We start from the raw sequence: 12,217 nt of genomic DNA, 5'->3' as shown, positions 1-12,217 counted from the left end.
GCTGCAGTATAGGTTAAAAAATCCGTCTCTCCAGTCATTCCAGATGGGCTGTGGTCAAACTAAAAAATTAATACACTTTGTAGAAATGTTTCTCACATCTTGTATTCAAGTCCTGTTTTTTCTGAAAAGTTTTGTTTTCATTAGTTATACGAGGTTAAAAACGAGGCTTTACGTAACGTTTAACGATCATTGACAGCAGCTATTTTTTTCAGGGATTGTAAAATATGTCGAGAGGGAGAGTCAATAAGTGATTAGACTCTCGAAGAAAAAAATTATTATCATTTTTGTCACCCAGCTCCACTCAGATTCTCCCAGAATCCCTCATCGTCTCTACTGTGCAGACTCTGGGTGCAAACTGCCACAATGGCTGCGCCTGTGACGGGGGAATTTTGGCTTCAAAACCGTACAATGATAAATGTCGGAGCCAGACTGTCCACTCTATATACAGTCTATGCGTACAACCTTTTGAAATATAATCTTAAATATACAGTCTCTGCAGCAAATCTAAATTTTCATGATGAAAAATGTGGTTGGGAAGCTGAAAAGTTTTGCTGCAAACATTCTCACACCTGTGCGAGTGCTGGGTTTAAAAAGGCCAAGGATTATAATTGGATTAAATTCACAAATAAGCCTCTTTATTTACATCTAATCCTGATTTAATTTATGTACTGGAACTGCAATGCACAAGGGGTGAGAGCGGAGCAGCTGTGAGGTAAATAGTGCACACGTCCGTCTGTGCAGCTAATAGAAATCATGTGTTTGAGAGAAGCGAGGTAATGAGCTGCAAAAATATACAGGCATGTATTCTTAAACTCAGATAATTATTGCACCGCTGCACTGGGGAGATATAAATATATTCACACTCATTCCCCAGATTTAATACTTTCACCTTTTGCAACATTTCACCTGTATAATGCTTCCTGCAAACTGCACACAGGTCTGGATAATTATGTATTCACCAGAATTCTGCTCCTTTAACAAAGCAACATGTTTTTCACTCTCACTTTATTAGCAGTTCTATTTCTGCAAGAAGATACATATTTTAAGCCATAATCTCAGTTTTTATGGGTCATGTGTTTATTGTCAGAAGAATTTAAGGCTATTTAAAGAGAAGAGGGGAAAAATCCGAGTGCTTCCATGAGACTGTACATCCCAATGGGAACAAAATGGAGTGAATGGGCAGAAATAAAATCTCAAGACAAAAAGACAAGAGAAAAGACCAATAATCTCTCGCTCCAGGCGTTCCTATTTATAGTCATCATATGTCGTTTCAGATTAAGGTCAATGATGGCGTTTTGCTGCCCTCTGCTGGACAGAGTGAGCAGTTGGTCTATAAATATATCAGGAAGTCTACAGTACTGAATGTACCCACTCACTTTAAACCCTCACAGGAATAAATGTGTGTATATTTTGACTTTTGAACACCTAAGGGTCAGAGTCTACAGCCCACACTTTCATGCCTCGAGTCTTTACCGCACATCTCAGGATGTAATTCAATTAATTGGACCACGAGCACTCATCCACAAATCACATCCCAGACTGGCCTCAGGCCCTGGTTTCCTAAAGCTCATACGACATAAGAAGAACATGAAATCGCCTCCAAAACGAGCCTGTGAGAGGGCTGTATGCCGTGGAGTGTGGGGCGCTTTGGGCTAAATGTACAGTTTGTGATGTGGGATTAAAATAAAATGGACTTGACTCTTCCAGAAGCTTCTGAAGGGAAGGTTAATGGATTTGATTCTGTTGAATAACAAACCATGGTTAGATATAATTCATCCTTATTGTGTTCTTTATATTAGGATGGCAGACATTTTTTCCTCTTTTTTATAGATGTGCTTTTATTGGAGATTTTAGCTGAGTGTGTTTATTTTTGTTTGTTATATTTTAATCGTCAAAATGTTGCTTTTATTTCTAACTTTTTCTTTAGCAGTATCATGGGCAGAATATTAAATCTTTTACCTTTTGTTGTGTTAATCTGTTTTAATCTTTTATTTCCTCACATTTCTCTTTTACCTCTCTTTAACTTCTCTTTTTTTTGTTTTTACTGTTTGTTTCTATCATGTAAAGCACTTTGTCACTTTGATTTTGAAAAGTGCTGCATAAATAAAGATGATGATTATTATTATTATTATTATTATTATTATTGTTATTATTATTATTATTACTATTATTACTATGGGCAGGTATTGGTATTGGACCAATACTAGCCCTTTTTCAAGGTATCGGTACTCGTGGAGGCTGTCGATACTCAAAGCAAAAAAATCTTATGTCCACTAAGTCCTCCTGCCAGTTGTTGGCGCTAAATTGCTGTGGTTTGAAACCACTCAAATGTGCAGTAGGTCCTGTTCAGGCAATATGAATGAACCAGGGATAGTTAACAGTTCAACTGTTTTTTTCAGTTTATTTATTTATTTATTTTTTTAATTACTAAAAATATGTTGGTTGTGATTTTTTTTTTCACTTTTGTTAGTTTATTAAAAATAAAAAAATTTTATTTATTTATTTATTTATTTTGAACTTAATGGCAGAGTGACTGTGCTGACTTTGATCAAAATGATGTGTCACTGTTAATTGAAATTTTATGCATCAAAAGTGCTTGTGGTATCAGTACATGGTATTGGTACTAGGTAACGGTGAGTACTCAAGCGGGAGCACTCGTACTGGTATCGGTGAGAAAAAAACTGGTATGGAACATCCCTACTTATTACTACTGTTATTATTTATATAAGTGGTTTTGGTCCATGGTAGCTATAGAGAAAGAGAGGTGCAAGCACGCATGAGGGGGCCGAGGGGACCAAGCCTCATCCAAGCCTACACCCAAACAACACAAACTTTTAAAAAACACCTAAAGAAGAGGTAGATCTTCATCTGTTTGATAATCACAGATCAGACTCTGATAGAAAATATTTTTTTAGTACAGTCAGAGGAAAAACTGGACTGCTTCCTCCTCAGCCTGAAAATGAACACAGTATATATCCTGAGCGCTGCTCCAAGGTACAGATCTTTCTCTCTTCTTTATTCAGAGTTGACCTTTTGGAGTAATTGCTTCTTGTCTAACAACATCAACACTTAGTACATTATTACGGAAATGTAATGCAGGCTTTAATGTACCTATCAAAACCCTGAGGTGATATTTTTTTTCTGTAAGTGGAGACGCTGAACTGTGGGATGAAGTTCATAAAGACAGATAAAAACTGTTGAATGTCTGAAAGAACAAGGCTGACATTAAAATATGTCTTATATGATGTCTGAATCAGTTTTCTCCCTCAGCTAGCGTCTAACTGTAAGTCTTCAGGAGTTCAGCAGCATCACATGAGAGTAAAAACAGACAAATGCAACAGATGAAAGAGTCAGAAATGAGAGGAACAAACAGCGACTGAAAATCATCTTCTAAAAATACTGTATTACTTTGGATCAAGCACTCGTTCAGACGGTCACATTTACAGCTCCTTCAGAATCGTACACTCGTCAACAAACAGGCTGAGAGTTTCACATTTAATCCACATTCAATACAAACTGTTTCCAGGTTCAACAAAACAATAAATCAGGATTTGTGCTTTGACTCCTCGCAGCATGTCAGTGAAGAAAGCCCTTTATGGTCTCAGAAACATGGAGGAGGAAAAATGCTTAAAGTTGAATTTACAAACCCACACCTTTCTGTTTGTTTGAATCAATGCTTCACGTCCTATCACCAATCACATTAACCAGTCTGTGCAAAGACGTATAACTGTCATAAAACATGACTCAAAGAAATGTTTCCTTTTTCACTACAGTCGCTTATTTTGCTACTTCAGCTACTGGCTCCTGCTCTTCCTGCTGAGACTGAAATGTGCTTAAACCCCTTTTTTTTCCAAAACAGAGTGGAAAGTGTCTCATTTTCAACTCAGGAAATCAGATATTTAATCTTTAAATCTCTCTGAAAGAAGTCGAAGTGTGGATCACGCTGTTTGAAATACAATCTGAGAAGCGTTTGGTACCAGAAAATGACACAAGAGAGAAAATATACATCACTTTATGCCTCTTATTGTAGCCCATTCAGCAGACTAAACATGTTTATTTAAAGATTTCAAATTATTACTTTCTAAACCTAACGGTGCTGTTGAAAGCTGAGTCAGATCAGGAGGAGAAATCCTGACTTCTACAAACTACATTCCTATAATAAACCTAGAATTAAATCTTAAGTACATCAACAGACAAACAGCTGTGCTGAAATGCAGGAACATCCTCCAAATAATCATTAAGCTGCCAGTTTGAGTCTTTTTGGTTGAGACATCTCTCCTTTCACTGATAAATTTGGGCAAAAGACAAATAAAGCTGGACAAAATAATCTCTAGAAGCAAGATTAAGAAAGTTTCCTACTTCTGCTGCGACTTGACTCCAAAACTCTGGTGTCTAGAAATGAACAAACAAATGGCAAATTCTTTAAAAAACAGAATTACAAGTAGAAGTTTTGGTCTTGTAAGATGTGAAAAGCAACATGATGCAGTTTTATCTCCGGCTGAGACTAAAAAAAGACTATTTTGGTAGTGAGACCACATTGTTTCCTGTGGGTTATCCTCGTCGATTTTTCTTTAATTTACAGCTGAGAGTGTTGGGTGTGAAGATGATGAGGTCAGACGTACCGATCTCTGAGCTGGTTATAAAAGACTTTGTCATTACGCTGTGTGTAATAAGTGGACAGCACTTCTACATTCCTCCTGCACTCAGGCCAGACTGTTCTGCAGACAGAAGGCTTAAAAGGGACAGAGAACAAGACAAGAAGAGTCCAAATATGGAAATGGTCAGACAAAATAAGAGTTACTTAACTTTCCAATCTTGGCCCTGAACATTACAGCTGTGGGCTAAAAATAAAACCCTGCGGTTTGTCTCGTCTCGCCTCTGCAGCGGTTCACAAGTCCCTCACCGTTTCATTAAAATACCCTCTCCTCTGAAACCTTGAGTAAAAGACACTTCTGGTGGGAGGAGAGCTGAATAAATACAGCGCTGTGTCATTACGTACAAAATAAGTCAGACTCCAGCCTCAGAGTGCCAGTGGGTGTCATTGTCCTCTCCCCTCGACACCAAGCTGTCATTTCAGTCGGCATAATGCTCCCTTACGGATGCTTTTTAAGTGTCCCTGGAAAACCTTTAACTCAGAGTTTGCAGGCCACAAAGAAGCGCTGCGGCACACTTTCTCTTTGTCCTCTCTGTAAAGTGTATTGAGTCTCTTTCCTGGGGTTTGGTACCATGGCAGTATCCTCAGTAGGCTTCATTTAGAGCAGCGCTCAGCAGAGTCGAGAGCCACGGATCCTCGTGGATCTGCAGCCAAATCAGAGGCCTGATACTCTGTGTGCTCTCAGCGAGTCCACAGGGACTGACGGAAGGAGGTGTCCTCTTCAGCCGTGTCAGTACTTATTAATGCCGAAGATCCTCACACCGTGCAGCTGAGGCAGCTTCGGGATGAGCACAGTGAGCAAAGACACCGTGTTGACCACAAAATGGACGCGGTCGTATTTGGTGTAGAAGCTGGTTAGGATGTACCTGCAGGACGGGATGAAAAACGATGTTACCTTTGAGTGCTGTAAAACTTGGTGATGTTACAGTTTGTTTTTCTCTTTCAGTAAGAGTTCTGTCTCACACACAGCGCCAACACTACATGAGGGGGACTGTTTGGACATGCAGGGAAAGCATTGCAACATCAATCAGTATCAAAGCTCATTTCAGTGCATTTTGCTTTTTGTGGAAATGAGTATTTCATGCATTTCTTCACTTAGCACTTAGATTCTGCAAAAAAAAAAAAAAAAAAAAAAAAAAAAATTGATGATGTTTTGACGGCAGTGGTGTGCACAAAAGGGGAGCACAGGGGGGCTGTTGCCCCTTCTTGTGGCCCCATTGTTTTAAAACGTGTTAAAGTGCCCTCTTGAGAGCCAAAACACAGACTTAAGTGCTCTTTTGGGAGCCAAAGAGCACAAAAATGCTCTCCTTGTAGCCAAAATAAGAGCTGGTGCCCTCTTGGCATCCTAAACACATGTTTAGGGCCCTCTTAAAGCCTTTGCACACCAAAGACGCCGCAAATAAACGGCACGAAATCGCGAAAAGTTGAATGCTTCATATTCAATCTCTGCAGCTATTATCCTCCAAATGCTGTCTTTGAAGTTTTTATGTCTTTTGTCGAAAAAGGACAAGATGCTGGGACACAAACACAATCAATGTTAAATGATTTGGTATGTGACTTCCCAACAAGTGTGCAAAGAGCTTGAGGGGCCAAAACACACTAAAATGCCCTTTTGGGAACCTAAATGTGTTTTTAGTGTCCTCTACATAATCCCATGATTGTGGAGGAACCAGGAGTTTGTTTATGAAACACTCTCTGGCTTTACAGACGTAATCCTTCCCCTCTCCAGCTGAGATGACTGCAACTGAGAAGTTTCGGAAGCCAAAGAGTGTTTACTCACTCAGTTTCAGATCTTGAAATGAATAAAAGCTCTGACTCTGTGAATGTAAACAGCATTTAAAGATGTTCCTGCACATACCAGGTTAGATGTTTTCAAGCTCAGTCTGACAATCTGCACATTCTGTTCTCTGCACAACAAGTGAAGACATGTAAAAGAAGCTCTTGGACAAACTTTGCGCTTTCTATCTGAAGCCTGCAGACTGACCACTTGTGCCTTCCTGTTAGAGAAAACGAAGAGGATGTTTTCTGAATCTGGTGTGTAGAAACAAACACACCTGCCAAAAAAAAAAAAACGCTACCGGGACAATGTTCAAGCTGAGCTGGCAAAGCAACCCCAGGGAGTCTGCGAGAGTACTTCCTGCAAAGTGAACTCTGCTGGTTAATAAGGACTGAAAAGGGCAGGGAAGCAGCACGGGGTCCTGCTGCAAATACTAAGCCCCTTAACAATTAGTGAGCTTGACTAATGAGGGAGCAGCAGGGAGGCAATCAATCAACACTCATTGGGGGTGAAAACTCAGAAGAAGAGAATCTGATATTTTTCAGATGAAACATAAATGGCAGAGTGTTAATTCTGCAAATCCCCACATTTCTACCCCTGTCTGGGTGTGAATGAGAGAAGGTGTAGAGGTTGCACGCTGATTACGATGACAGACTCAGGTGAAAAGTAATCACCCTCATCCACAGCAACCTGAAAACATAATTTGTGTGCATCATGTCCTTGTTGGAGCACTCCTCTGTGTTTATACTCTCTTCATCCATCTTCACCTTCTTAATGTCAGAGCAATGGCACGGCAGCACACACAATCCTGCTCTACTTGTTTCTCAGCATGTACTCAAATTCAGAACTTTCTGATCAGCTCCTCAACATGACGACTAAAAAGAGCTACTCACAGGACGATGGGGGTGATGGTGAGGAACTTGCGTGATGCTGTAAACTGAACGCCGTAGTCCATCTGCTCCCAGTGTGTAAGGAGGCGAGCTTTGCCCTGATCCGGGGTCTCAAACGGCGTCCCTTTGACCGTGTGAAGAAGGAGGTACATACACTGGAGGGGAGAGACGGATAAATGTTGTTATAAACAAAGAGATAAGCTCTACATTAGCTCTGCTGGTGGGTTTTAAAGATTCCCATGATGTAAGTGGGTCATTAGGACATTAAGGGCTCCATCTCTGTATACTCTTGATTTACTGCTCAGGCTGCTGATCCCAGCAGGAAGCTGAAAGTTCTCAGAGATCCAAGAGGAAACTTTTGAACTGAGGAATAAAACAACTGAGACTTCCAGATATGAACTCTGTGGATCTTCTCATGAAAACACAGCAGTGCTTTGTTTGGAGGGTTTTGAAATCTCTGCCCTTTTCATCCGTGAATATGATAACCTTCATTTACCCAGAGGATCTGAGTCCTTGATGTTACAGAACATGCATTTATGTGTTTCAGCTCAAACCATTAGTTTGGGGTGATTTAGTGCCCGAACTTTTGCAAAGAGCCTTTTTGAATTTGCCTGATATTTACGCCTCATAACCCCTCACATTCAAAACAAATGTCACAAGATTTTCATTCTGTGAGTCCACAACAGAAACCAACACCGCAGCGGTGAGCATTGAGGCACCATGAAGCGCTGTAAACAACTGAACTTCAGATAAAGAAAGTGACTGAAGAAGCTTAATAAAATCTCCCTGCCTACTTAAAGTGACTTACTTAATTCAGGCAGTGCTTTAAGATGTCTTTAACGGACCTGACTTCTTCAACAAATCATGGAATAAACAGCGGTCAGGCGGGTAGTTCTTATGGAAATTATACTGAACCAACCAGATTGTGTATGAGGTTGGTGAGGGTCCAGACCACAGGTACACTGGCGAAGGGAATGCTGAGCAGGATGACGTGCAGGAGGCCGATGCCCAGGATGTAGGAGAGCCACATCCCCCTGCTGTTCATCACCCGGGTGTTTGGGTTCACCTCGCTGTGCGCCGTGCCCACGTTCATGGTGCCACTTCAAAGGAACCAGGCTGCTGTGAAACAAACAGAGAGGAGTCAACATCTGTTGACTAGCTGTAACAAAGAGGAAGTAGAATACTTTTAGAGCAAGTTAAAAACTGAATCTGTGTTTTAGTAAAAAATTAAGAGGCCAAATTTTAAACTGCATCATTACATGCTCAACATTATCAGTAACTATCATCTTTATCTTATTGTAGTCATTTTTAACTCATCTTAAAGTAGCTTTCATTAACTTAGCTTCATATCTGTGCTGTTAACTTCACTCCTGATGATTTAAGGACCCTTGAAACAAACATGAAGCTTCATAAATTTCACAACAGGCTACTGTGTGATAGCAGAGAGCTAATCTTAGACAGTGATCTTTGACCTGCTGTAAAGTGCTGAGCTCTGCAGGGTCTGCCTGCTCAACACTAATTGATTGACATGAGTAAACAGTCGCTGCTCATTCCAGCATGCTGTGCTGGAGTCCACATAGTCCAACTGGCTTCACAATAAACCCTGATCTAGCTACAGGGATCTACAAGTGGACTCCCGCTGGAGTCAAAGTCCACATATACATGAGTTATAACTGAGTTTATAGACCAGTCCACTTACTGCGGAGAAAAATGGCTTCAACTCCGACCTGTATTGGCTCTTGTCCGTTATCACAGTTTTTGTCTTATCGGTCCTTCAGTTGTGTAATTGATCCGATCTCTGTGGGGCTGGAGCGGACCCAGGGCGTCCATTAGTCCTCAGGCACCGTCTCTCTGTCCCGAAACGCCGCTTTGTTTCTTCGGTGTGCTCGTGGGATCACATTAAACCGAGACGTATCCACTTTTTCTCTTCTTCCAGACAACAGCTGGTGACAACACAGCACACTTCATGATGAACGTCATCGCTTTTCACAGCCCCGTAACTCGGCTCAGCTCCTAACTCATCGCACTCTTCTGTGATTGGCTGTTTGGTGTCACGTGGTAAATATCGACCAATGAGCGTTTAATGCGTTGACAGAACACGGACTACGCCCCCTTCGACGTCACGGCGGAGGAGGGGTCCGAAAAGAAGCATGACTGACATTTGGGGTCAAAAATGATTTAAAATTTAACTTTATCGAAACTTTAAACTTCGTAAAACATTTTTAATATTATTACTGTCCTGTTTTCTTTCAAAATTTCTTCTTTCTGCTTACAATTTCCAAAATTTAACAATGAATTTGACTGCTGCACTCTGGTAATAAAGTATGCAAAAATAAGTTAATAAAAAAAAAAGAGGTGATAATTCATTTTTTAAAGGAAGTGTTTGCAGAATTTTCCTTAAAAAGTAAATTAAAATATCAACTTTTACCAGAAAAATCCTGCCTAATTTCCTAAAGGCCTCTATACATGTGTCTCAGTGCGTTTTTCTACCTAGAACCCTCTGCTCTGCCTGTATGGTGATGTTTTGGTTGTTTCTGGACGTTTCTGGGCGGAGAGTAAACGTGGTTACATCAGCCAATCACAGCGCGCCTAGTGCGCAGGTGACTTTGCGTGTTACTTAGCGAGTGAAGAAGCTATCCTGCGCGGCTACGCTAGGGGATGTGGCACGTGCAAGGAAACGCAACCAAAGTGGAACAGAACAAAACGCCAAACAGATAAATCCTTTTACTAAACGAGGGTGACACTTGGCTGGACTTTCACTCGCTTTCAGGCACTTGGAGAGCAGCACGGGATGAAGAGCGACGCAGGTAAGTGTCAAGTAACCCAGTGATTAGCTAATGCTAACATGCCAAGTTAGGTGCATGGCACGAGTCTTTCCCACTTAGAAACAGATGCTATAGGTGGTTGCTGGGTGAGTGTGTGTGTTAACGTTGTCACGGTGCCAATGGGAGGAGGAGCCCAGTTTAAGTGTTATATTAACCAACAAGTAATGAAAATTCCTGCATACTCTAGATTTAAGGAATGCTAATTATATTTTGCAAGAATGCAAATTATGAGCAAGTGTTTTTTATTCATATTTTAGATGCTAATTCTAATTTATTTATTAATTTATTTTATTTTTTATTTTGGGGGAGGGGCAGGGGGGTTGTTTGTTGGTTAGTTAGTTTGTTTTTTACATTATTGAAATGTGGTATTGCAAGAATGCTTAATTTTTACATGTATGTGATTTCTTTGTTTAGAACATTTTCTGTCCGCCAGTTTTGTCTCTTATTTTAGTTGTAAGCAGACCATCTTAAAAGAAGGTGCTGAAACTGGTGGAAAAACCCTGAATTTTTCAGGATTTTGTTTCATTTATCCCAAGGAAATGGGAAAAAAAAAACTCAAATCAAATATTCATGGTAATTCTAGACTTAAAAATGAGGCCCTATTAGATAAAATGTGATTGCACTTGAAATGGATGAGAGGAATGTGGTTGAGCATTAAGCAGTGGAGTGTAGAAAACATATATAAATTAAATAAATATAAATTGCAGGAAGTGAGCAGTGTGAGCATCAGGAAATGAGTTTACAATGATGCACAGACAATTAACAGTGTGAGACTGCAGAGCATGATGTAGTAGCAATAGAGCAGGATAAGCTAGGGTATAATCAAAGTCAGAGCGGTTCATCATCTAGTAGCAAAATATTTCTGCGGTTTTTAAACAAATAAAATAGAAAACAGAGGAGGTGGGAACTTTAAATAAGGCTCCATGTATGCGATAAATGTTCCCTCAGATATGAGGTGAATTAACTCAAGTTTGTAATTTCTGAACAAATCAAACAGCTCCGATAGCTCCCTGCTTCAGTACCTTAGCACAAAAGGAGGCCCTCAACGACTCGTGTACTCCAGGTGAAAGGAGACCTTGCTGCAGGCAAAGAAAAGTGACTGACAGGGCTGATACTCCGGTCCCCAAATCAAAGATCAACAGTGTCATGTTCTTGTTCCCAAGATAAGCTCTAATACTAATTTAGGCCTACAGTAGCCTGGGGCCAAAGGGGTCAACTGTGCTCTACCCTGTTACACGACACCCACTGTTTCTGTGGTGGCCTGTGATCAGTGTCAGCGAACAGGTTTGGCAGCTGACAGTGGACTCTCATGTGTTCATAGCCCTGGGTGCTCTGGCTGTGTTAGATGTGTAAACCTAGAGCTCTGTTCAGATATGAACTATGGATGACAGCGCTGTGAGATCACTGCTGGCGCTGGAACAATGGTCAAATATTTGCTATTGATGGAACAGACCTCAGGAAAGAAGGGGGCAACTCATGACGCCTGCAGATGCAGTGTCAGAATAACAAGACGTCATCTGCATGTTTGAAATGGAGATGCTTCACATTTTTTTGTCTTTTTTTTTAACATAAAGCACACCTAGAGCACACAGCTTCACACTGGTGTATAAAACTGATAACGTAAAGCATGTTCAGTCCATAGAGTCAGGCTTTCAGGTTATATTCCTCCAAAGCGTGCACTTAGCCGAGCTGTGAGAAACTCTAGCTACCACCAACAGAGATAAAATCAAAGCTTTAACGTCCTGCAGTCATATCCATTTCTGCAAAACCACATATTTAACAGATGTTTAGATATGTTCTTCTGCAGACTACATTTCTCAGCACTTTGGCTCACGCCCCTGGGAGAACTTGCTCAGCCTTTCAGACGAAATGTGATTCTGTTAACAGGATTGTGCCGGGAATAAAGCTATAACTGACTGCGGGGTTTTATGTTGTGTTTTTGCATCCGTTCCTTTCTCCAGCTGTAAAGAAAAAAGGTTGATGGGTTTTTTTTTGTTGCAGACATGATACCAAACAAAAATTCGAGAGTTTTTTGGGAGACCTTGCAGATTTGACCGATAAACAAATATTT

General features: G+C 40.6%; 2 protein-coding genes across 4 annotated transcripts in view; one reads left to right on the top strand and one right to left on the bottom strand.

Moving 5' to 3' along the window:
- Positions 1-3,105: 3,105 nt before the first annotated feature.
- ormdl3 (ORMDL sphingolipid biosynthesis regulator 3) lies at positions 3,106-9,326 on the bottom strand. 3 transcript variants are annotated; one of them, XM_074664066.1, is made up of 4 exons: positions 9,021-9,326; positions 8,241-8,437; positions 7,325-7,476; positions 3,106-5,520 (listed from the first exon to the last, which is right to left on the bottom strand). In XM_074664066.1, the coding sequence occupies exons 2-4, from the start codon at positions 8,412-8,414 to the stop codon at positions 5,385-5,387; spliced, it is 462 nt and encodes a 153-aa protein (XP_074520167.1). In that variant the 5' UTR covers positions 8,415-8,437; positions 9,021-9,326; the 3' UTR covers positions 3,106-5,384. The 3 variants fall into 3 exon arrangements, with proteins under 3 accessions (XP_074520167.1, XP_074520168.1, XP_074520166.1); XM_074664067.1 differs by having other exon boundaries at positions 9,049-9,326; XM_074664065.1 differs by having other exon boundaries at positions 3,108-5,520; positions 8,241-8,440.
- Positions 9,327-10,020: 694 nt separating this feature from the next.
- The window catches only part of wnt3 (wingless-type MMTV integration site family, member 3), a 38,263-nt gene continuing 36,066 nt past the window's right edge, over positions 10,021-12,217 (top strand). The window contains exon 1 of the mRNA XM_074662801.1: positions 10,021-10,128. The gene's annotated coding sequence lies outside the window, so the exon portion shown is untranslated. The remainder of the gene's footprint in view (positions 10,129-12,217) is intronic.

This window comes from Halichoeres trimaculatus, unplaced genomic scaffold (genome assembly GCF_033239565.1).
Source record: "Halichoeres trimaculatus isolate MK-OKI-2021-1 unplaced genomic scaffold, fHalTri1.1 fHalTri1_scaffold_23, whole genome shotgun sequence".
Lineage (NCBI taxonomy): Eukaryota > Metazoa > Chordata > Actinopteri > Labriformes > Labridae > Halichoeres > Halichoeres trimaculatus.
This window is presented reverse-complemented; position numbering and strand designations above follow the sequence as displayed.